The following is a 25,673-nucleotide window of genomic DNA, read 5'->3' on the forward strand; positions in this document are numbered from 1 at the left end:
GAATAAAATGTACGTACGTGTCATGCATATATGTACGTACAGCTCTGATCATGAGTCATTCATGACATCTTTTACACTATTTCCCAGTATTTTTTGTAGAACACATGCAATATTGTGGGTGCGTACGTGATGCCGGCCATCATGATCCCGAAACCGATGCTTTTGAATTGTTTTAATCGGCTTTATTATTAATGTTGCATACAATAATTTGGGCTAGCTTGTTCTGGTGAGGGCAGATCATACTCCAGATCTTCAGGTAGTTGGGGTTCGGATGTGGTATATCATTATAATTTGCGGAAGAATTGAGAAAAGCTGCGGCCAGCTTGTGGTTCTCTAAGAAGCTAGTCGATCGAGACGTTGTTGTTGGGATCCTTGAGTAGATTTATGGCATTGTGACGTCTTTAGATCGATGATATTGGTGGAGAGTCTGAGACACTAGAGATGCAAGAATTATGTGTTAAGTGGATTTTTCGGATAATTAATTTGTTATAATTATCTGGTATTTTGTAATAATTAGTATTTATTAATAATAAAATCGGGTTTTTATAATTTTTTTACAAAAAACAAAACAAAGTCGTTACTGTGAGGCAAAATATTTCAAGAGTGGGGTCCTATTATTGCTGAATACTATTAACTGTTGAAAGAGTCGTCTTTATGTTAGTTTAAAATGGATCCAAATTAACGGGGGATCTTGTAGTAAAGGATTATGGCTAGCAACTCTGTCCCCATGATTTGCTGCAAAGAATCAGTGCAGGGATCTTGTATCTTTTCTAAAATTCTTTCAACTTAAAAAAATGGCACAATTAATAAAATGCTTATATATATATATATATGATTTAGAAGAAAATTTTTTAAATTTAAACCATACAAATTAAATGATCTTACTATTTAAGTGATATGAATGATGTATTCTATACATTGACTGATAATAAAATAACTTAAAGAGATTTTGGAAGAGATAAATCGGTAGGAAAAATCTAGTTGTAAGTGATTTTACTTATCAATACATACACTCATCTAATGCGATTAGTCAAAAAGTAAATTTTATTGAAAACAGTGTCAATTTAAATTTTGAATATAAAGCCATCAGTATAATTTGTATACAACTTGATATGCAAGTTTGCTTGTATGTAAGAAAAGTCAAATCAGTATTAGTATTATATACATGGCTTTTAATAGGAGATTATGAAGATATTAACAAAAAAAAAAAGACGGTACTCTAATTTTATTGATAACTCTTACTTATGCTAGAAGAAAATCATGGTAACAAATCAAATACTTTGGGGTTACAAATACTAAAAAAACCTAAAACGCAAGTATTAAAAAAAAAAAAAAACCATAAACAAACTAAACAGTACTAAACAATATTCCAGAAATTAACCAGAAAAAGCCAACCCAAAATCCAAAATCCATTTTATTGTTTTTGTTTTCATGAATAAAATGGTATATATTCCCAGTCTTTGATTGTCAAGGTACGTACGTGTCAGAGAATATGTTATAAACAAAACAAAATGAACTTTTTTTCTTTATTATTTTATTTGAAACTTAGATATAATATATATATAGTACTATATACATGAGCATGTACAAAAGGATATATACTCACATCGACGTACGAAAACCTCTAAGTTCACTAACACGACACTTAACATTGCTCACTTTGTCCATATATATGTAGCTTACCTTCGACATACGACTACAACATTAGTTATAAGGAATCAGAAAATTATAATATCACATTTTAAAGGATTCCGGCCTCTTGCACTATTGTTTACTTTGGTTGGTGAGGGACCTCATAAGAGGCAAAGTTCACCTTCCACCTCCAAATTAGAATATTCGATCTGCAACACAGTAGATAAACTTCACACCAACTCATGATCAATAGTACTCCAGTACTGGTATCGTCATGATGCATCTACGTACGACGTTCTAATGCTTTTCTCTCATGTCTAATATTCATGGGTTTAACACATTTAATTCAATATCAGTACTGAAACAGTCGAAACCGAAGTCGTGAATACCGAAATCCTGACAATCCAATAACCATGCACAATTCTCCTCCAGTGATGGAAAACCCAGATCATGACTGCAAATATTTTCTCCAGTAGGCTGCTGGTTTTCCCACGATGCTGCATCGACTAGTGGAACTTCGTCTAGCCACAAGCTGTTCCCTAAAGATTCATTATCGTTGCAGATATTGTCTAACAAAAGGGACTCATGAACATCTCTCGAACAGTTTTCGGTTGGTGAGCTGGAGTGGTTCTCTGAGTTTATGATGCTGTACTCGTTCTCCGGCACACAGTGGTTTCCGGCCGATTCTTGCGAGTGACTAGCAGTTGTTGACGTTTCCTCGGAAAACGGTTGCTTATCATGAAGTGGTTCATGAGTGACGGGATCAAGTCCCATCTTAAGAAGCTTTTTCTTGATGTGGGTGTTCCAGTGATTCTTAATCTCATTATCTGTTCTTCCCGGTAATCTGGCTGCAATCTTGGACCACCTACAAAGAAATTTTATTAAAAACGATAAGCAGAAGTACAATTATATAGAGCAGAGAATTTGATGTCAACAACTAACATACAATATGGCTTGCTTTGATGCTAAGATATTTAGCTCTTGAATCTTAAGCAAACAACATATAGATGCATTGAAAGCTAGCGCACCAGACAAGGAGATTATAATGCACCGTGAATTGAACAACCAATAGGCTGTTAACCTAGCTAGATGGTATTCTTCCATTTTCAAAACCATGACATGATCCGAAAATCCTTCCTTGCCCTGTTCAAGTTAACGTGCCATCAAAATAAGTTAACGTACTCTTGTCAAATGCGTTCACTATAAGTTGCCTTGTTGAATAAATAATTTTAAAAATTAAAATGAATTTATTCTATATCTTTCTCATCGTTATGATTGAAGACAAGAAAGTTGTATATATATAATTACCTTGTATCTCACACAAAGAGACTATTATTTTAACGTATCATTAAGGTAAAATGAACATGTACGCAAATTATTTCCACACCAAACACCATTAATTAATCAAACCATTTAAGCTCAAAAGTGCTCAAACAGAACATAATGCAGAAGGATGAAACTGTAAATAACAAAGAAATTTGAGTGACCTATTGCCGAGACGCGCATGAAGATCAATAACCAGTTGTTCTTCAGCTTCACTGAGGAGGCCTCTCTTTAGGTCAGGGCGAAGATAGTTGGTCCAACGAAGCCGGCAACTCTTGCCGCAGCGTCGGAGCCCGGCGAGCTTAGGGACAGCACGCCAACAGCAGTGGCCATTGGTGAGAATGAAGTTGATGAGTTTCTTGTCCTCCTCAGCCGTCCATGGGCCTTTCTTTACCCCAAGTTTGTCACAGCAAGGTTGCCTCCCCATATCAGTAGCTAGCCTAGTATTGCAAGTCTAATACAATTAGTACTCTCACATATGTTTATTATTGCAATGAGTATCCAAAAGCCCCACACCCACCTTCATATAAAAACCCTGACCCTTCCCAGGACAAATTGTTGTAATATATATAATATGAACATACTGAAAACACCAATATATTATGCAGAGTGAAAGAGACAGATCAGATAGTCGGGGACCAGTACCACTGGGGTTGTGAAAGGGACATGGGAACTAAAATGGGGTTTCTCTCGTATGTGCTGCTACACAAATGGGTGATGATGAAATATTGGAGACTCAAAAGGCAGAGCTACATGTAAGCATCCAAAAAGATTTGTACTTGTACTTCTCATTTTCCTACACAAACCCACTACTCCAGATTGCACTCTTACTCAACCATTCCATCACCCATTTCGTCATCACCACGTTTACGTCTCCTGCTTCTTGTTGTGGAATCTGGTATTGTTCTGCCGTTCTGCAGATTGCTACGTACTATTCTCCGCATCCACACACAACGCCCGCCTGATTAACCCAGCTTTGTGTTGATCAGAATCACTAATAATTAAAGTCCTAGCTAGCTAGCTTGGATGGGTTTGAATTCAAGTCAGTCAAGAGATCGATCTTGCTTGGCGTAGTTATTATTCTAAATTACTATCTTGTTGAATTTTGTTAGGCATGCATGCAGCTAGCTGGCTAGCTAGCACGTGGCAATGTTCAGAACAATTCATGTGGTGCTAATTTAGTTTTATGGTTCTTTCAACTGCCAATCACTGCGAGCCAGCAAATATACTTGTGGTTGTTGCGAGACTGACGCCTCTACAGGTTAACGAATCGCCTTAAACTCGATCCGGCCATGTATCTAAGTTTGAATTAATATATAAATCCCAACGTCGCCATAACAAGAAATTTAGTGGGAATTGACAATCAGTTTCTTTCTTGCTCAACGCGGGGATCGAACGGGATCACATCGATCTCCTAACATGGAACTTGTTGATTCGACAATATTCTTCTTTTCTCATTGGATCAATATGATCCGATCGAATTAGAGAAAATCAAACCAAACTGATCTTCGCTGACGCATTTTTTAAGAACATGATTCTTGCTGCTGCTAGCTAAGGCCGCCCAGTACTCGATCGATCTAAGATACATGCGTGCAAATCTAATTGGTTAAAAAAGATCCCCAAAAGTGGTTTTAGCATCTAATTCGACGCAGGCCACAAATGTATGCATATATATATCTGGTACGTAACATTATTCTTAATAATATTACAGGGACGTCTTCCACGGAAACATTATATATATGAATTCCAGGTTAGAATATGATAATCAAGAGTCCAATCGAGCTTTACCCTGATCGTACAGATAATATTATTGTTATTATATTTGGCCGTATAGATGAGCTGATTTCCCAACATTTAATATATAACATTTGATCAGAAAAAGCTTAATTTATATCAATTTATATATATATATATAGTTGATTAAGACGAGTACAATATACAGTAAAACCTCATAATCATCTGGCTGTAACATGTGTCGTGCCAGGAGAAGCCCACCTCGAAATTCGAATCATCAACAACTTGCTCTTAAGTACTATCATGAGTGAGTAATTTCCTCAATATCGTGATCATCAAGTTGTTAGGTTTTACTATGGCTAGAATATTAATGGGGGGTAGTTGATAATCCAATTTGTTGGTTTTTGACTCTGTGAGGGGATGTAGGTGGGTATAGTTCAATGTGGACCCTTTTCCCTCAATCGATCCCAATAACTGAGTTTCCCACTTAATATGGTTACGTTTAGATCTCTAGCTGACCTTTGTGAGCTCTCACTTCTCCGTCTCTTTATCTCTGGCTGTACATAATCAATCATATATGTTATTATATAAGCTCTTGGTAGTTGGTAATAGGCTGTCCATAACGAATCTGATCCAATTAATTTTCCTTGCCTTTGTGCACTTCTGCAGTGCCATGCATGCAGCTTGTGTAAATCAAATGAAAAAGTATTATATTACTTGCAAGCCACTGCAACAGATAATTTTATATGTGCATTTTTTCTTTTCCTATACATATATATCTTGGGTTTTGCTTAATTTGTATAAGGAAGAGGAATCGTGGGGAAGTCATATATATGCTATTTTACTTTATAAATAATTTACATGCAGTTTACCTATAAAAACCACATGTACACTTGCTGGCTCCCAACCATCCGCGTATATATTGGTCATGCAAACACGACCACGTAGAAGTTCTCAAATCCCGAAATCTCACATTGGTTGACTCATGACCTTAATTTACATGCTCTATTGAATCTATAGATTTTATGATATTGTGAGCACACTACAAGAAAAACGGCCTTTTGCGACCAATTTATAACGGCGAAAAGACTATTAGCAATCATTGGTCGCAAAAGGCCATTTTTCTTGTATTTCCCACGGACATGTCGTGTAGCAGGTGATCAGCAAACGTGGCATTGCATGCTGGATTAACAAGGATGTTGGTGATGCTTATTAAACAATATTTCATATATGTTGACAAAATCGTACATGCATGTTTAACGAACAAATTGCTGGCCACACATGCATATAATTATGCAGGGCATCCTTCTATTCGTAACCCTGAAGTGTCGGATTATAATTACGGTTTTTTTTCGTAAAAAATGAGGGCTATTAATAAAATTAGGATACCGTTCTCTTCTTTAAAAAAAAAATATAGGGCATGCATCCATTTTTTAGTCAAGCTCATCACCGTAGACATTGTGCTGATCATATATAGGTACAGTACTTCCAAAATTTTAGAAAAACCTCTATATTTTAATTATATTGTAAATTAAAAAAAAAAATTATATTTATAATTGTGGAGTGTGCAAATCTAACGTACGCACTTATTTTGAAACATATAATTAATGAATAATCATATATAACCATATATGCATGCACATGTTCTTTTGAGCTTACAATGAGACATGAACTATCTGGCCACTTTAGTCTGATGTGAAAAAATTCATGAACCTAACTCTTATCATAAAATCAGTTTAAAAAGAGAGATTTGTCTTAACTTTATAAATATGACCAAGACCTTGTCTACAGGCAATGTGAAATTTATTCCTGATCAACACCTCTCTCATATCCAGGCCAATATTTTTTTCTAGTCCTTATCATGAAGTAAGTAATGTGAATCCTCATTCGTCTTGTGGTAGGCTCTGATATTATGAAAAAATTCATAAGCTTAACTTTTCTCATAAAACCGGTTCAAAAAGAGATGTTTGCTTCAATCTTATAAACATGCCAAAGACCTTGCCTACAAGTAATGTGAAATTTATTCCTCAATATAATGATCATGAATAGCCATCCAAAATCACATCTTCAATATGGATCCAGTAACATCAAAGCACTGCATCTAAAAGTGACAAACTAGCTACCTAGCTAATTGAAATTTCCAAAACGTTGAGACTTGAGAGATAAACGTGCACCAGAGCATTTGATTTATGTACTTTAATATAGCAAATTAGTGGATAATAATATTTTTTAGAGGAGCTAGTTGCGTAGCTAGAGAGTAATCCAGTCGTCATTAAGGTATAGATCTAATTAAAATAATAAATAAATAAATAAAAAAGAACCAAACAAAGTAGGCGTGCAGCTCGATCAACGCTTGTCGAAGACTTGGAGGTCTTTAAATTAATTAGTCTTCAGACATGGGAATATATATCTTTTCTCATATATGTATATATAAATAGTTAAGCATCTAAGTGAATTTCGTGCACACACTCGAGAACTAATCCGTCCACTGAAACATTGAAACATTCTCAATTAGAAGCGAGACCAATATTTTTCTCAGAAATTGAAAGGTTGGCAAAAATCAATCCTGTAATAAGTGGTACTGGTCTAAGGATATGACATTTGAATGGTGGAATATCTTCATCTCTTGGATGAAACCCAGATTTTGATGTTGGTTTTTCTCCAAGCTACAAGACGCATCAGAGGTCGTATAATTAAAGCCAAATGGAGTTAAAAGTTGGTAGCTAGGGAAAAAGTAAGTTTGTTGTATATACGACGTTGAATTGTGGACCAAAAATATTGCCCATTAATCAAATAAGATCAAGACAATTAAGCAGCTAGTTATACTACAAGAAAACTGCTATTCCTGCAAAAATGACTAATTCCTATTAAAATAAGTATGTTTTCATTGCATATAGTCATTTTTATCATAAATAATTCATCATAAATACTCGTTTTTCTTGTAAATATATATATAGGCCATATCGATATGGACTCAAGAGCTTTTACTAGTACGTACTCTTTGAGTATACTTTAATTATTCGACAATATGAACCTTGAGGGATAGTTCAGTTTGTTAGATTTTAGGTTTGCTTCCTAATGGTCATCAGTTTGAGTTCCTTCAATTTAGAATCTGTGGGATTAGTCGAAGTGTACGCAAGTTAGTCCGGACACCTATGAATATAAAATATAAAATATATATATATATATATATATATATTTCTTCGACAGTACGTACGTACGTAGATGGATTGCCTCCTTTCATCTGATTCGGTTGGTTGGCTGGCTCTAATTTTAAATAAAAATGTTTCTTTGTTTTTATTTTTTCCTTTTTGGTCATGAGATCAAAACATAAAAAACACACACGCACACGTACGCGTACATGATATATATAGCTCACGGCCTTCGGGGTTGATCGGAAACATGACAATCATCAACAAATAAAGCAGCATAGGTTGCGTAAATTTGCTTTCTTTCGATTCAAATTAAAGATGACTAGTTATATATATACATGTACCATTGTTCTTAATTGGTAATTAGTCATACGGCCGGCCAACGACGTCGATCGATCATAGTCAAATAAAAAGTCGATCAGGCCGTATGAAAACGAAGTGGCTTCAAAATCATTAATCATGCATGACCAGATTTGCCATTTAAACTGAATCTTGATTCAGTAGGTGAAGGATCAGGCGGTTTGCTTTGGTACTACGGGCCTCCTAACTAGCCATAAAGTTTTGCGTGTTCACAGCTAGAACTTTACAACAATATGAAATGGACGAATGAACGAAATTTGGATACATGTCGATACCAAGATGAATTGGACTGATCATGTGTTCAAAAGAAAGAAAAAGAAAAAACGTACCAAAAAGAATTATTAATTCTATCAAAAGAAAAGCAGCATTAATTTCCAAAAGATGGGTTGACTGTTGGGTCGTGGGCAAGGCAGTATTTTCTTACCCAACATTATGACGCATCCGTAAGCAAATTTAAATTTATGAAAATGGTGTCAAGCTTGTCGGTTAAAACAGATTAAGATTAAAAGAAAACCCTTCTCAAGCTAGGCTACCCATCATCATTAAGGATCAATATAATTACTTGGCTTAAAATGGTGTCAAACTGTCATCGAGTGGGATTTTACGGGCAAAGCTGACTATATATACCACTCTAGCTAGAACGCTATTATGACGCTGATTATCAAGTGCATCCCAGACCAAAACGACCCCTCGATCGGCGGCTACTACTTACCGACAGTGTACAATACAACCTAGCTTCGACATGAACTAGCTAGGAATTACAATACGTTGTATAGTGACCGGTCACAGAAGAAAAAATATCTTACCGACTAAGAGAACCGTCCACATTTTCATGGGATCGTCACTCTAATTATATATATATATATATAATTATTTTTGCTCTTTGTTTGTGCATGAATGTTATAATATTAACGTACGCTTATCGTTACGGGCGGCATAGGCCATAGAGTCCATTATTGACCAGACACCCCCACGAAGCTTTGATAAAATAAAAAGAGACAGTACTAGAAAGAACACTTGTTTTATCAAAAATAAAATAAAAAGGTAGAGTCTAATAGAAACAGTTATATTGTCAAGCAATGTTGTACGCATTGTGTTTGGCAGCTTTGACTGCTACTTCTCGGCTTCTGCCTTTTTACTTGGTTTCTATGCTTTTTTAGATATTACTCTCATGAAAAATTAATATACTCTTAACCTAACCCCCTCAAATACATTTTTAGAAAAAGAGAGAAATGAAGAGTCGTGTGTGTGCGTGCGTGTGTATATATATGTGTGTGTGTGTGTATGTATGAAGTTCTCACTTCTTCTACTCAGCGGCCCTACTCTTACCTACTGAATTTTTACTTTTTATTTTTTTACCCTCAACAGATATGTGGTATAGAGTTGCCGACTCAGTTGCCGAATTGAATTATATATACACACGATGCTCATCACCTGATTTAAACATAGGCTCCAAGCCCAAGCCCAAGAACGGGCGATCCAATCTATCAATAATTTTCATATAGAAAGACCGACCTGAAGAAAAATGAATCGGAGAGGTACAAGTGTGTCCGACAAACGCGTTACTAGAGTACGAAAAATACATACTGCCTCACCCGCACATATCGGCAAGATAGATTATCAAAATCAGCATTCAATTACAACAAGGTCTAAATTGGTAAGTCCGAAACAGCCACACATCATTCGTACCACCATGGCTTTCGATGTTGGAATGGTTAATAAAACCTCAATGTATCGTGAAAGATCCTGCCTACCTCAGCTCCTGAAGTTAGATCTCCCACAATCACTATTTCGATCTTAAAACAGATTACTGAGGTCCTCCAAATTTGCCCATCATCTTAGCAATCACGGGAGCCACCTTGGGATTAGCTTGATGCTTTGCCAGATTTGCAGGGTTCTTCATTACTGCAAAATCATCACAAAGAACAACAGGAAAGACAGTCAGATACGGCATTGCAACCATTCTGGGGGCGATGGAAGTTCTAGATACTATCAATGATACAGCACAGTAAGTAAAGAAATCTGGTTTATCAAATTTTAGATAGAAATGGTACTTTTGAATATTTGCTTTATTTCTGTTTTTGTAATAGATACTTTGGAATATTAATGTAGCAATAGTTTTTTTCCTTGGAATGCAAGATTTTACAAGAGCTTTGGTTTTGGGATTTATATAACCTCCAAAGCTCTAACACTGCTTGTAAAAGGTATTCCTCGTCATAAGAGAGAGTTATTAATAAAATTGAGAGAACCGTCCCTCTTCTTAAAAAAGAAAAAAGAAAAAAAGGAGTTAAGCAGTTTTCACGTGTGCACCAACCATGACAGATCTATTTAATCCAACCACTTTTTTTCAACTACAATCTGTGCGGTTCAAGGAGAGACAATAAGGTTCTGCTTGGCCTTAAGGAATTTTTATCTCAAACATAAAATTCTCATCTCATCATTACAACTTTCTCAAATCCTCATATAAAATATAATAAATAATTTAACTTTTTCTTAACTTTTTCAAATCCCAATACAATAATAATATTAAAATATAATATTTTAATATTTAATCTTAAAACTCAAAATTCTCATCTGAGAATTCTCAGTGACCAAGCAGAACCGTGAAATAATCATAGCAGAAATCAAAGGATATGGGAATAGAAAACATACCATCTTGAAGAGCAGCCATGACTTCTGGATCACTAAATGCTGCCATCAGCTCAGGGTCCTATCAAATAAAAATAAAAAACAAAAATGCATCAAAGAACCAGTCTAATACACATCCCAGATTTAAATGCTGAATTAATATACAACAAATCTATTCATCATCCTCATTCTCATTATCCTTTCATCATTTCATGATGTGGCATTAGATGATCGGTTCATAAGTGAAAAATAATAAATAATCTCAAATCATCTAATGCCACATCATGGGATGATGAGATGATGAGAATTGGGATGATGAATCATGAGATGCATTACTCATTAATATAACCCTATGGAGGAAGAGATGGAACATATACAGGACAAGCTCATTGCATTTAAGTTTTTTTTTTTCCTCTGTATTAAAGCCAAAAATGAAATTGCAAACATCAGTAATATCTTGTCAAATTTTTTTTTTTTTTGATAAGTAAGAAAGAACTTATTAGTATAATCTAGGCAAAGACCGAGTATACAGGAAGGATACAAAAGAGACACCTAGTTGAGAAGAATATCTTCCATGGTTCTATGTGTTATCTTCCTGTGCATACCTTCCGTATCTTGTCAAATATTCAGACCTACATATACTAATTAACTAGAAATATTGGCAACATTCACAAAAATAAAAAAAATAAAAATAAAATACAAAGTACCATCAAACTCACATTCAATATTTTGCTAAAATCAACATTTCCAGGCACCCCTCCTGGCATGCTACCAGGGAAACCTCCAGGCATCCCTCCTGGGAAACCTCCAGGCATCCCTCCTGGGAAGCCTCCCGGCATCCCCCCTGGAAAGCCTCCAGGCATCCCCCCTGAAAAGCCTGGCATGCCTTCAGGTTTCTTACTGGAAGATGACTGCTCTTGCTTCTTAGCCTTCTCATATGCAGCCTTGAACAGAATGTGCAAGAAAATTCTTAGTCTTATAGCAAATAGATAGTGGATGATTTTGGTAGGAGCCACCCAAAACAGCTTACCTGAGCTTCAGCACGGCGACGACGTCTTTCACGCTCAATCTTTCTTTCCTCTCTTTCCTTGTGCAACCTTTCATACTTCCGACGATGTTCCTCAATCCTGTGCACATTTGGTCCCACCTGGAAAATCCGAGGAGAGAGAGAGAGAGAGAGAGAGAGAGAGAGAGAGAGAGAGAGAGAGAGAGAGAGAGAGAGAGAGAGAGAGAGAGAGAGTAAACAATTCAAGACTTATGCAACAATATGCCAATTTATATGCATTGACAAATAGTGAGGAGCATCTCAAAATATATAATTAAATTATTGCCAATATATAAATTTTTACTCCACGCATATAGTCCTAATTCTTACAACTTACATTGAAACTCTGAGAGTACCTCATTAACACTATATGACACAACTACACAGCACAAGAACCACACACTGGTATCAACATATTGGTAAAACACATTCTAAACCTAAAGCCAGCCAACCATATAAATACTCATTTGACTCTGTGCATGTGTGCATGAGAGAGAGAGAGAGAGAGAGAGAGAGAGAGAGAGAGAGAGAGAGAGAGAGAGAGAGAGAGAGAGAGAGAGAGAGAGAGAGAGGAAACCTTCTTCAAAACAGCATTGATTTCCTCATCATAGTCTAACTTTGATGCCAGATGAAGATCCTTTGCAGCATCTTCCCATTGACCAAGCATTGCTTGCGCCATGCCACGAGTCTTGTAACCTTTAGCAGAATCTGGATTAATCTGCAGAAATGTAAAACTCACCTTCTCAGAATATCACATTCTACATTGCATCTAGCTCTAAAACACACATTTGAATATGTGGCTTCACCAAGCATATGAACTCGAAAGAGTAAAACATACTTCCAAACAAAAACACCATAAAGCCAATGCTTGGCTTCACCAGGCATTTGTTTGCGTCATGTTGTATCAAAATAAGAATACAATATGCATCCTTACAAATATATACAAGCATGCACATGCTTGTGTGTGAACCATACGGAGAAGTAAAATAACATGCTTCATGGCATACAAGGAAATAATACCAACCTCCAAAGCAGCATTAGCATCACGGATAGCTGCATTTGGTTTCTTCATCTTGACATAGACGCTAGCTGTAAAAAAGCACCACAAGGAAACCAAATTAACAGTTTAATAAGCCAAAAATTACCTCAGATATTTAAACAAAAACATATAACGTAGCGAGAATAATATGCCGCTACGCACACCCACCCAACCCAAACCGTACCTCTGGTCGCGTACATGATGGCTGATTTTGGATTGAGCAAAATAGCCTCCGTGAGATTCTCAATCGCTTCCTCCATGTTACCTACATTTCCACAAAACTATACCATTCACAAAATGCCTCGCAACATACTTGTCGGTTATACACATTTAATATTCATAATTTCTATATATACTAATCTATACCTTCAGACATGGCTTCCATGGCTTTGGCTTTAGCAGCCTGCGCGGCATCACGGCTATCCTCGGTGACCTCGACTGATGGATCTCCCATCTGCAAGCATATAGTATCATCCATATATCGCTTGTATACAGAAACACCCCACAAAAAAATAGCATGGTGGAATTAAAATGTAATTTAGATTCAAAGCGGAAAAAAAAAGGACCTTCTGCGGAGGATCATTATCAGGCTCCAGCGTCTCGCCCTCGAGCTCGATATCAGACTCGACTATCTCGTCCTCCTCTCCTTCATCGTCCGCATTCCCTTTCCCGACATCCGTGTCCGCCACGTCCTCGTCGCTCTCCTCCACTACAAAGCTCTTCTGCACTCCCAATCATAAATATTTACATATATATAGTTGCATATAGTTCTAAAAAAATGTGATAAACCCTAAAAATTACAAAGAGCGGTGAGAGAGTACGGATTTGGAGTCGCCGTGCTCATACGCGGAAGGAGGGAGCTGGGCCCCGAGGCTGTTTGGATACAATCAAGCAGAGAAACAGGCAATGAAAAAGCCATCTCTGGTTTGTTTTGCTTTAATAAGCAGAAATGGAAAAATGAGGAATGCATTAATTTATGCGATTACCTTAGGAGATAGTCGCGGAAGAAGGAGAGAGACGGGTCGTTGAGAATGGAGGGATCGGACTTGCACTGCTCGACGAATTGCTTCAATTGGTTCAGCTTCGACTCGTCCATTCTCTCCGGATCACTTCGATTGGATTCGGAAGGCCTTTTTGGTTCTGAGCTTTTTTCTTCTTTCGGTCTTTCGTTTCTAACGTTAGCGGGAAGTGGCAAAGACTTGAGACTGGGAGTCTGGGACTTTTGCCTTACTCGGTCTAGCCTGGCCAGCCTCTTCCGGATCTGGTAGCTTCTATTGGATAAGCACCGCTTGGGACTCTTTTCTATTTTTCTTTTGATATTATCATTTTTAATGACCCCTTTTAATTAATTTTATTAAGTGATATTTTAAATCACTTTAAAATTTATCACACCAACAATAAATCGAATTAAAAATGAGATAAAACGTAATAATTATTTTGATATAATGTAATATAGCGTTTATGTCTTGAAAATGGGCTTGTACAAATATATAGTATATGAATGTTTAAATCAACAAGTTATGTTATGAAAAAATTTAGTTGTAAATATAACTGTATATTAATATGTGCATCAATCTAATGTAATTGGTTAAAAAGTAAATTTTATTAAAAATAGTACTAATTTCAATTTTGAATAAAGGATTCAGTTTTAATATTCGAATTAGCACGCGACTTTACTTATACGTAATAAAACTCGTATCTTATATTACTTATATCTAATTTAGTTACACAATTCAAATGACTTATACCTTCATTTTGAGAAGCCACGAGATTAATTATATTTTTCTCTTTTATTTTAAAAATAATGATATTCTAATTTTATTAAAAACTGTCATTTATAACAAACAAATACCACATCAAATGGAGAATGGGATATCTCAGAAAACCATAACATTTTTCACGTAATCTCATAAATCAAAATGAAAGTATTGGGGAGTTAACATGTGGCCTACTTGAATGGATGAGTTTAATGATAAATTTAAAGATTGTTGGATAATAACACACCGTTGTAATAAAATAACAAATAAGCTAATAATACAATACACGTATAACTCTTTTAAAATTATTTTGCAACTCATTTTATAATTAGCTAATGTAATTATGTTACAACATTAAAATCAGTTTAAATTTTATATAATTATAGATTGCCCTTGATTCAACATAAAATTATAAAAATAATTGTATCATATTTTATACAAAATAAAATGAGAACTTCAATATTTTTGGAAATTTATATAAGGGTATTGCTGGCGGGCTGCCCAACAGTCACTGCTGGCATGCCACCTAGCGTATTTTAATTTTTTTTTTCTTCTATTTTCTTTTTAACATTTTATTAACATCTTTAATCATTACAAAAATATAAAATTGTATTAATAATCATTTTTTTAATTATTAAATAGTAAATAAATAAAATTAAAATAATTAAACAAAAAGTTTAAAGAATTTTACCAGCATTTTTGTTTATATAAAATTATAGATATGGTTAACTTATTGTTAAGCGAGTTGGAAACTTATGATACGGATGAAGAGTAATATTATATATAGTCTTTATTTAAGAACTACAATATAAGTTTAGATAATTTTATTTTTAAAATTTTTTAAAATTAAATAAATATTTTTCTTAAAATAATAATTTTTTTCATTTAATAAAAAATTTGTACATACAACCCCCAAGTGCAAATAAAATTTCTCTAATATTAATTAAAGTGGAAATGATACTTGACGGGGATGGACTTTTGTTTCATTCGGATCTTAATGCCTTTATATATTCCAAATTCGTTTAAGATTCTATAAATTCGGACGGCTCTGATTGCCGCCACGAGAAAATGACCATTTGAAACCAAAATAACACCATCTTCAGCTTCTGCACCATCCAACCAAATTTCGAATAAATTCGGACGGCTCTGATTGCCGCCACGAGAAAACGACCATTTGAAACCAAGATAACACCATCTTCACCTTCTGCACCATCCAACCAAATTTCGAACGGATAACAAAGTTACAATTCCCCATAATAGCTCCAAAAGCAAGGGGTTGAGCACTCCCATCTCTCAGAAGGCCATCAATGGCCGCTCTCAGCATCGGCATAGCCACCACCGCCATAACAGCCCGTACAACTCTCATACCTTCGAAATCTTTCAGGCCCAGAATCTGCTGCAGCGTTGGATGGGTACTTCTCACTCTTTCTCCCACACCATTAAACTATTAATTTCTCATAGCTTATTGAATTTAAGCATAATTTTTGGGCAAATGAAGGACCCAGAAGGCTTATTGGGCCCGCCCCAGACCGGCCACCTAGCGAGGCGTGAGTTCAAGAGGCGGCTCGAGAGAGACGCCGAAGCCCGGGAGGCCTTCGAACAACAAGTCCGCGAAGAAAAGCAGCGTCGCCAAGCTGTTCGGCAGGTAATTTAATGGAGTGGGTCTTGGAGGTTTTCTTTCGTTTTATTCTGTATTCTGATTTTTATATGGTTCTTTCTGTTGTTTGTCGTAGTCTAGGGTCGTTCCCGAAACTCCAGAGGAGCTGATCGAGTACTTTCTGGACACTGAAGCTCAGGAAATTGAGTTTGAGATCGCGAGGTTAAGGCGCCGGTTAGTGCTTTTACATTGTTACATGTTAAATGTCCACATGCATGCCAGTTATTTGTGGTTTTGATTGCTCCAATGTGTGTTTAGGAGCGGAACCTAAGCACATATATATATATATATATTATTTGTATGTATGTTTATACAGTAATGTTACTTGTAACACCAATGCGGCAGACATATATTTGAGGTTAAGGTTTGATTTTTGAAGTCTACCTTTTCTTTTATGTATAATGCAAGTCTGCCATATCAGTGGTGTTACATGTGCAGTACAATGATGCTGTTATAAGTAATCATATACATTCATGCATATACATATATATAATAATGTTAGTATGGGGTTCTTTGTTAAAAACGATAAGAGAAAAGAAGTAAAGCAAAAACAGAATCAAGCACACACGATACAAGACTTACGTAGTTCGGCAACATGTCTATGCCCATGGAGTAGCAAAGGATTTTATTTCAGATGATAGTCGAATATATAGTACGGCAGGACAACGGCCGTACGGAAATAATAAATATATATAACCCTAATTATTGGGTAAACTCTAGTTAGTGGGTTGGGTTTGATCTTTTCTAATTAGCCCCCAGACCCCCATGAGGCTTGTCCATGTTCACTTCGGCTTGGACAGTCCTCCGCACTCCATAGCTCAAGCCTCATTGAAAATCCATAAAAAAAAACCGCAACAAGACATTGTTGGGTCGAATCATCAAACCAGGCCGCACATGAACAGAACCAAGCTCCACACAAACAAGCCCAACAACTTTGATTCCTCCAATCGTATTCATTTTGCATACTTTGTTTTGTACTTCATTCATAAATCATATTAGGACGGTGTTCTAAACTAGCAGCAAAGTTGACGGTTCTAGTGTTCAAAACCACCAAAGTGTGAAACCAAAAAATCCACTTAGTTTGCTCAGCACCATCCTATATGTTGAAATTATAGCTGCTGCAGCACCGTCCTATATGTTGAAGTTCAACTATAGCGGCTGAAGCTTACTAATTAGCCATTAATTATGACTAATATTTAGTAGAGCTTCTCCTATAAGAGGAGAGCTCATATGTGTAAACAATGTGGGCAAAAATCAGAGAGATAAAGGACGTGAGGAGGATTTGTTGAATGTTTGTAAACTTATACAAATTTAGTGAATTTGGCTCTAGTGAACGTAGGCAAGTTGCCGAACCACTTAAATATTGTCTCTTTATCGTCTTGTGTGATTCTTGGACAGGCCAGAGGCGCAACATCTAGACCTCTTGAGCCTTTGGCAGCTTATTTGCTAAATGATTCGAACTCTAACTAAATTGATGAGACTTTTACCTCGACATTGACAAAGGGAAAGATTTGCTTTAATGGGTGATCAGAATGGTTGTAAGTGTTATTAAGTCTAGAATGGTGTCAGACCCTATCAGTACGTGATCTGCATTAGTTGAACATGTCTTGCAAAGAGAATTTTAACAGGATGCGATTTGCTCTTTCTCTTTATGGGCACTTGATTATGATAATGCCTTGTCCTCGTTGGCAAATTTTGTATTATGCTTTTGTAGCCAGATTGGGATAAAATGATACAAATGATCAACACAGACAAATCGATAGCACCTGAGAAAAATATGTCCTCTCATTTAGGAAAAGCTTGCTTTTCAAAAATTTTGATCTTTTCTTCTATGTAAATGCTGTCCCACCATTCCCCCCTTCGTTTTCCTCCTTTTTTGTGCAAGTTGGCATTCTGTATGGTCAAAGAATCTACAAGTGGATTCTTTAATTTCTGATTTTTTTTAGAATTAATTAATGCTAAAAGTACTCCTATGTCTTTGCTGCAAAAATTTCTCCTTTCCTGTCATATTTAAAAAATCATACACATGACCATTACTTGAAGCATCTTTTTAAGGGTGTAAAAGGATGTGGTGACCTTATTCTTCTATATTATAAATGTGGAATTTCTTAAAGCAAAAATAAAAAAATAAAAACTAAAAACATTGGCGGAAAAATCATAGCTCCCTTAGTATGTTCTATTTCTAAAAGTCTCATGTGGTTTTAGTACTTTACTGGGTATTGAAGGGACATGGTGTCAATAGAAAATCTACAAGAGTAATTGTGACACCCCTATATGATAAGAATAAAGGTAGGTGGTGTATGGAATCTCACATTGTTTGAGAAGAAGAAGTTCTTGCTCTTTATAAGGTTCCAATAGGGCTCTAATTGTATCATTGACTAGTCCTTTTGGAGTATAGGCCATGTGGTTTGGGCCTTCCATTGGAGCGTTACAAATGATATCAGAGCCTATCCCAATCAGAAATATGGGACTTGAGCCGTGCCACCTATAACAGACAGACCTGATGAGGACGTTGGGAATTTAAAAGGGGTAGATTGTGACACCCCAATATGATAAAGATAAGGGTAGGTAGTGTATGAGATCTCACATTGCTTGGAAAAGAGAAGTTCTTGTTCTTTATAAGGTTCCAATAATGCTCTAATTGTATCATTGACTAGTCCTTTTGGAGTATAGGCTATATAGTTTGGGTCTTCCATTGGGGCGTTACAGTAATACTATACACCACACCACCATCTCACTTGCATCCTACTATATATGATGTGACACATTTATTACTATTTGATGATAAAGAAGCATGTAATAAATAATCATTTAATGGTGGTAAATGTACCACATCATACTTAGTAGGATGCAAGTGGAATGATAGTATGGTGTATAGAATTTTTCAATCTACAATGATTAGAAAGTTATGAATGGTTATATCAACACTCACTGTATTTCCATTTACTCTTGGAATTTAAATATTTTTCTTCTTGCGCCCAAATCTCTACCTTGCCATCAATAAATGCTTGCTATAACATGTAATTTTGTCAGATTGAGCCAGGAGTTTTTTTCACACCTACAATTTGAGTTGGGTCAGCTTCGGTTTGCTGTTTCAAAATCTCAGGTCCCCATTTTCAAACTATTCATTTCAGTTATATTCTGCACAGATGATTGGCTAGAGTAAAAACGTTCGAATGCCAATTATGATCTAGGATATGGAAGATAGATTGATTGAGCTAGAAGCGCTGCAGAAAGCCCTGCTGGAAGGAACAGGTATGTTACACCCCACAAACTGTGGTGCTGAGGGTATGCATCCTTGCTTTTTACTACAAACCCACAATCCTTTGGTTGTATATTGTGTTACAGAAGCCTATGATAAAATGCAAGCTGAGCTCATAGCAGCAAAAGAAAGTCTAACCAAAATCTTGACATCAAAGGATGTAAAAGCAACTGTATGTGTGACTCTTTTCGCTCATCAAGCCTCTTGGTTTGTTACAATTTTTTTATCATATGTTGCTCAAATGGGTTAACTTTTACTATGCAGTTATTGGAGATGGTTGAGCGGAATGAACTCAATAGATCCTTACTGACCCTTCTTGATGAAAATATAGCAAATGCACACAAGGGTAACCAGGTAATAGCCATTAGGGAACTCCTGGGAGTCTAGTTTAAGAAGAATTTTTTGTTGAGTTGTTTTGAAATGTATAGAATGGGGAGGAGATCCCAGGATCCTTCACAAGTATACACCTTACTTTTCTATGCTAGCTAATAAGCTGCAACAATGTCATGCAATTAAGAAATTTGTAGCAAAGCCTCTTGTGAAGTTACAGTCGCAAGCCAAAAGGGGGGATGATATATGAGACCACTCTCTCTCATTGAACTGTTTGATTGAAATAATGGCCCTCAATTCTTTGTTCTCTTGTTACACTGGCCGTTAATGAACACACAAGGCATCATATCATATGGCCTTGTACGACCAAACTATACACACAAAACATTGCCTGAGATAGGTACCTGTTGTACAGAATTTACAAATAGCAGTTTCCTTTGAACAATAAAACATATGTCCAGTTATGGGAGTAGTCTTCTCACTCCTGATTTATCGTACCTGTTAATTAATTCCAACTCCACTGAGTGCTTTATATATTGTCCCGATTTTCAACACTTGCATTGTTGACTTGATTCACACTTCCTCTAGTGTTCTTGTGTTTTGAACAAGAAATTTGCATGCCATTTTTTTCCCTAAAACTAACCTAAATTGTTCGTTAACTGCATTCATTGTGAACTAACTCAGAGATTATGATCAATGTTGATATCCAACATGCAGAAACAAGCAGCAGAATTCATGGAAAAGCTTCGCGGGGCTGTTCTCAGGTACATGACAGTGTAGGACCCAGGTGGTCATCATCAAGTATCCCTTTAATGATTTAAGTACGCTGCCACATAACTCACGAAATTATGACCAAGGAGTTGTAAAGTTGTAAACTTTAGAGGACTTTGTACAATAGTTGATTTGATATATGATTAAGTACAGGCAATGCCAATGGAGATCTTTTCTCAAAGGGAACTGCTAGGGCGACCTTTCGGTGGCCCACAACAGTTCTCGCGGATAAGGCAAAATCCACTTTTTTTTATTTTATGTATTGTTTCCAAGTATTTATCATTTTAAATATTTAAAAAGAATACAAATTCATTAAAAAATATTTTTCTTAACAGTAAAGTTTAAAAAAAAAAAGATTCGGTAAACACTCTCGAGAGAAATTATCGGTGACTTTCGCTTTATTCTTTCTCAAAACAAAATTGGCAAAAGAGCGAAAATCACTGGGGAAAATAGTAAAACTCCAATATGACATGCCTGCAAGAGGATGACCAACTTAAAGCACTACCAGTAATTGGCTCATTTCAAGTGCCACGTTGAATATTACGAATTTCCATCAGTTCAATAGTCAATGAGTTTGTTCGTGTTTAGATGTGGGAATGCGTTCAATATTACGGATTTCCACCGGTTTAACAGTTAAGGAACAGTGCATTCGGATCCCTTTTTTGAGCAACAGTCAACGTGCGAATTCGCCATTGATATGGAAGGAAGCAGAAAGTCCAACGCAGGATAATATCTTGAACATGTTTTTTTCATTCTTTTCGAGATAAGTTCCATCTTTTGACCATGTATGGAGAGCTGATCCGCGAGAGATGTTGGGTTGACAAGACGTAGGCTTGGAAGAGACTTCCTTTCTTGTTATGATAAGTTGGTAGCAATCCATCATATTTCACAAACACTAGAGATTAGAAGTTACATGCTTTCCCCATCAAAAAAAAAAAAGAAGTTACATGCTTTTGTGCCAAACAAAATCCAAATCCGTGTTAGCAAGGCACATGGGACGCACATCAAAGCTTAAAAATCTATAGGCACAAAGAGTACTCAGTCTCCACTTGGCAAATGAGACGTATGTGAAAAAGAAAAAGAGGAAGCATCTCAAGTAGGCAGCCAAAAAATAAATAAAAGTAGGCAGCCTAAAAGAGTAGCCAAAGGAACGGCACGTGACACCTCTTAGCCAAAGGAAAGGATAGAGATGTAACGTATTAATATTTTACTTAAACATCTCTATCCTTTTATATATAACTTCCCAGACTCCATTCAATTCATTCCTGAGAAAAATAAAAGTCCTGCCCACCTCTATATTCTGCCGAGAAATGGTAAGACTTGGCCTTTCTGTACTGGTTCTCTTCTTCGTTCTTTACGTGGCTGGCACGGCGGAATCCGCGGCCGTTGCCAGACATTCCAGCCCTGCAAATTTCATCAAGGCCTCCTGCAGGGCAACTCGCTATCCTGCACTTTGCGTTCAATGCCTTTCAGGTTATGCAAGTGCAATAAAAAAAAATGAGCGACGACTGGCTCAAACCGCCTTGTCAGTGAGCTTAGCCAGGGTGCGGTCGGCTGCAGCGTTTGTGGCCAAGATGACTAAGGTTAGGGGGATCAAGTCCAGAGAGTATGAGGCTGTGAAAGACTGCATAGAGAACATGGGTGATGGCGTCGACCGGCTTAGCCAGTCGGTTCGGGAGCTTGGCCATATGGATCGAGACGTGGGTCAGGACTTCATGTGGCATATGAGCAACGTCCAGACCTGGGTTAGTGCTGCCCTCACCGACGAGAACACTTGTCTTGATGGGTTTTCCGGCCCTGCCATGGATGGAAATGTCAAGACTGCTATACATAGAAGGGTCACCAATGTAGCGCAGGTTACTAGTAACGCACTCGCACTGGTAAATCGTTTTGCATCAAGACACCAAGCTGCTACAACCGTAGAAAAGCCTTAAATGTTGTCTTAAAAGGCTTATATCTTGTCTTGGGAGTTTTGTTCCGTTAACACGCGTATGTAAACATAATGTGTCTAAAGTAAGGCTTGTGGATGGACTAGATGTTATCTTGGGGGTCTTGGTTTTCTGCTTGATCTGTAAATTTAACACGAAAGGCTTGAGTCAAGCTCACGTTTATCTTGTAAAATATCAAAAGCTTTGTTTGTAATAAAAATTATAATAGGCATGAACTCTAGATGGCACTAAAAGTCCTGAAAAAACATGCAATCTTTCTTTTAGCGAAAAGGAGAAATTAAGAAGAAGGAGATATAGGTCAAGCTTCAGATTTTAAACATATGTGGCACTTGAATTCAGGTCAAGCTTCTTGCAGATATAAGATTGATTGAATCTATGATCAAACTTTAGGTTTTAAACATTAGCTACCACGAGATGACGAGGATAAGTAATTCAACCATGCATACTCGTTACTCTTTTCGCTTGAGCAGATCTCCTTCAATTACTTTTGTTGGAGGCTGGAGGATAAGATTTTGGCTCAATGACAATCACCATCGTAGGTGCACAATAGCTAAAGACTTCTTGCAATTTTTCAAGAGACTTTCTTTGAAAAAGCATTACAATTATCTAGATAACCAGAACCTACTACATATTTTAAATGGTGTGGCATGAGCAGACAGGGTAGGTCCGACAGGAGGACAGCCCCGGCTTAAACTGCGTGCTCTAATCTGCGAAAGCAAAAGCTAAACTCTAAGCCCAGTGTCATTCTCTGTGTGATTGTTGTGTTGTTATTATTATTATCACCTTTTGACGACTTTGGACTTTACCTACCGGCAAGACGGCCAAATCCCATGATAGTTGATTTTGCACATAATGGACACAGGAGCAGATTAATATTTTATGTAAAGGCTTATCTTCTAAACCCTTTCATGGTGTTTTAGAAGTCTTATCTTTGAACACTTTACAATTAGACAAAGTGCACCGCATGCTCGCCTTTTTATGCTGTGTTTTGGTAGCTTTGTAAAAAGAATTTTGGACCCTGTATTTCTAGATTCTTATTGCTGGAGTTACAGTAAATTTTATGCTTTCTTTAAAGCTGGGCTTTAGATCTCAATCGTGTCAACCACATAACTGAGGTTAACGGTGAATCTTCAAGGAAAATTGACTTGGTCAAGTAGCATAATAAAATATATGAAACTCCGGGCGGGTGCCATTAGATTTTCTACAGAGATAGAAAAAAAGGGTGCATGTATGACTACGGGATGTGACCAAAATGGGAATCTAGTCAGTAAGCACCATTGTGAAATGGGGGGAGGGAGGGGAGGCAAGCCGGCTCAATTCCCTGTCCCATAAGAGTGCAGAAAAAGACATAATTCCCTGTCCCATAAAGAAATCCGAGGCCAATTGAAGCTCAATTTCGAAGAAAGTTATGGGAAGCAGGTAGGGTAGTGGACCCTTATCTCCATAAGGTTTGAACCTTGGTAGATGTGACGCTTTTAAATTCCTACGCACATATATGAAGAAATTGAGACGTTTGAATGATGGCATCGTCACTATCCTATCAACGAGTCTAAGTGTATGTATAAGTAATAAATATGCACAAAAAAACATACAGTGAATAACGAAAGTCATAATTAAGTATTAAAATTTTTTCTTAACTTAATACAAAGTTGTTCAAATCATACATATAAAATATTACAAAACACAAATATTATTCAAATCCAATAACAAGACATTAACTTCCATTCAAAACTTCAGCGGAGCCGCATCCTCGAGCTCAGCCTCCTCCTCCTCTTTAAACTCTGCACCAAAATCTACGGAACCAAAAATGTTGCCGCAAGTAAGTAAAATCCAAACACCACTAGTTAAAAACATATAAAACTCAAACAATATGCATGAAAGAAAAGCCAATGCACATGTCCCGTAAAACTATATTTTTCCACGCACGCCAAAAATCCCATTTGGCTCCAAAAACATATTATTTTCCAAATCTCGCCAAAAGATTCATTTTGCTCATATCCAACTCATATCCATTAACCAATTAATCTGTATGCACCATGACTTTCCCTAGGGGTCATCCACATACCCTGGCTCCTGTGTCATACTGCGGGTAACGACCACACGTATGACACCTAAACAAGCAATGCCCAGTTCTGCGTCCCGCGCGTTCGTAGCCAAGCATCCTCTAGCCCTCGCCAACAAAGGGCCACGGAGTCGGTGTGTAGAGCGTTACCATCCCGCCCGCTCCCGTTGTCGCCTAGCAACAATTCATGGGACATCACTCAGTATTTTAAACTCCCGAGTGAACAGAGGAGCTCCACCGAGATAATACCTCATTTCGACTTAAGGTCATGATACACACGCACCCGAAAATCCATTTACGCCAATAAAACAGGATTTTTCTCAATTTAAGTAAAATGCACGTGCATGCACCATATAAATGCAATCTCAATGCATAAAACAACCAACCAACCATCAATCAACAAATCAAGCAACTCCGTCATCAATCCATCCGACCCCCGAACTCCTCGGATTCAGTCCGGAATCAACCAACCAACAGATAAATATTTATTGTAAGAGTAAAATATATTTAAATCTAAAAGTAGAGTTTGAAAAATACTTACAGCGCTATATGGTATTTTTTGAAAACTAGCGGCGTTGCAAACGGCGGAGGAAAAGCAACGTAACAGTGTAATTTACACTGTGGTCGTGGGTAATAAATTACCTACTTTTGAACGGGGACAAACTAAGACCCGAAATTGATAGGGAAGGGTCTTGAGATATTTATGAAGCTAAAGGAAGTGAGTTTTGGCAGTGGGTAGTGGTGGAAATGGCGATGGAAAGCCAAAAAGGGGCTGAACAGAGATGAGCTCGTGGGAGCTGCTCCGACAACGGATCGAGGCCGGAATTGGGTGGGTTAGGTCGGCAAGAGGTAGGGGAAGAAGCTGTGAAGATGTGGTGGCCAGAGATGGAGCGACGGCGTCAAAAAAGCTCAAAAATCGTGTGGCTTGGAGGAGCTCGTGGCGGCTAACGGTGGTTCGGATGGAGGTGAAAC

At 37.0% G+C, this 25,673-nt stretch overlaps 4 protein-coding genes across 4 annotated transcripts; 2 read left to right on the plus strand and 2 right to left on the minus strand.

The window, feature by feature from the left end:
- Window positions 1–1,498: 1,498 nt before the first annotated feature.
- On the minus strand, window positions 1,499–3,523 carry LOC122289079 (MYB-like transcription factor ODO1). The gene is made up of 2 exons (XM_043096001.1): window positions 3,120–3,523; window positions 1,499–2,497 (listed from the first exon to the last, which is right to left on the minus strand). The coding sequence occupies exons 1-2, from the start codon at window positions 3,380–3,382 to the stop codon at window positions 1,957–1,959; spliced, it is 804 nt and encodes a 267-aa protein (XP_042951935.1). The 5' UTR covers window positions 3,383–3,523; the 3' UTR covers window positions 1,499–1,956.
- A 6,113-nt stretch (window positions 3,524–9,636) lies between these two features.
- Window positions 9,637–14,183, minus strand: LOC122288957 (FAM10 family protein At4g22670-like). Its single transcript, XM_043095797.1, has 11 exons — window positions 13,900–14,183; window positions 13,735–13,786; window positions 13,480–13,635; window positions 13,280–13,367; window positions 13,098–13,178; window positions 12,899–12,963; window positions 12,452–12,592; window positions 11,860–11,976; window positions 11,549–11,773; window positions 10,854–10,911; window positions 9,637–10,106 (listed from the first exon to the last, which is right to left on the minus strand). The coding sequence occupies exons 1-11, from the start codon at window positions 14,007–14,009 to the stop codon at window positions 10,009–10,011; spliced, it is 1,191 nt and encodes a 396-aa protein (XP_042951731.1). The 5' UTR covers window positions 14,010–14,183; the 3' UTR covers window positions 9,637–10,008.
- A 1,662-nt stretch (window positions 14,184–15,845) lies between these two features.
- Window positions 15,846–20,948, plus strand: LOC122288960 (EF-hand calcium-binding domain-containing protein 4A). The gene is made up of 8 exons (XM_043095802.1): window positions 15,846–16,082; window positions 16,169–16,315; window positions 16,404–16,501; window positions 19,361–19,433; window positions 19,522–19,582; window positions 19,676–19,761; window positions 19,854–19,943; window positions 20,637–20,948. The coding sequence occupies exons 1-8, from the start codon at window positions 15,978–15,980 to the stop codon at window positions 20,697–20,699; spliced, it is 723 nt and encodes a 240-aa protein (XP_042951736.1). The 5' UTR covers window positions 15,846–15,977; the 3' UTR covers window positions 20,700–20,948.
- Window positions 20,949–21,934: 986 nt separating this feature from the next.
- LOC122288961 (21 kDa protein-like) lies at window positions 21,935–22,859 on the plus strand. The gene has a single exon (XM_043095803.1). The coding sequence runs from the start codon at window positions 22,001–22,003 to the stop codon at window positions 22,622–22,624; it is 624 nt and encodes a 207-aa protein (XP_042951737.1). The 5' UTR covers window positions 21,935–22,000; the 3' UTR covers window positions 22,625–22,859.
- The last annotated feature ends 2,814 nt before the right edge of the window (window positions 22,860–25,673 follow it).

This window comes from Carya illinoinensis, chromosome 12 (assembly GCF_018687715.1).
Source record: "Carya illinoinensis cultivar Pawnee chromosome 12, C.illinoinensisPawnee_v1, whole genome shotgun sequence".
Classification (NCBI taxonomy): Eukaryota; Viridiplantae; Streptophyta; class Magnoliopsida; order Fagales; family Juglandaceae; genus Carya; species Carya illinoinensis.

Bases quoted from the DNA above. Each gene is read 5' to 3' on its own strand.
- LOC122289079 (XM_043096001.1), bottom strand. From the start codon at position 3,382: ATGGGGAGGCAACCTTGCTGTGACAAACTTGGGGTAAAGAAAGGCCCA. The intron at 2,498-3,119 runs GTCACTCAAATT...ATTTCTTTGTAG, and splicing joins CATGCGCGTCTCGGCAATAG to GTGGTCCAAGATTGCAGCCA.
- LOC122288957 (XM_043095797.1), bottom strand. From the start codon at position 14,009: ATGGACGAGTCGAAGCTGAACCAATTGAAGCAATTCGTCGAGCAGTGC. The intron at 12,593-12,898 runs GTTGGTATTATT...ACATTTCTGCAG, and splicing joins ATGCTAATGCTGCTTTGGAG to ATTAATCCAGATTCTGCTAA. The intron at 10,912-11,548 runs GTGAGTTTGATG...TTTATTTGATAG, and splicing joins ATTTTAGCAAAATATTGAAT to GACCCTGAGCTGATGGCAGC.
- LOC122288960 (XM_043095802.1), top strand. From the start codon at position 15,978: ATGGCCGCTCTCAGCATCGGCATAGCCACCACCGCCATAACAGCCCGT. The intron at 16,316-16,403 runs GTAATTTAATGG...TGTTTGTCGTAG, and splicing joins GTCGCCAAGCTGTTCGGCAG to TCTAGGGTCGTTCCCGAAAC. The intron at 19,434-19,521 runs GTCCCCATTTTC...ATTATGATCTAG, and splicing joins TTGCTGTTTCAAAATCTCAG to GATATGGAAGATAGATTGAT.
- LOC122288961 (XM_043095803.1), top strand. From the start codon at position 22,001: ATGGTAAGACTTGGCCTTTCTGTACTGGTTCTCTTCTTCGTTCTTTAC.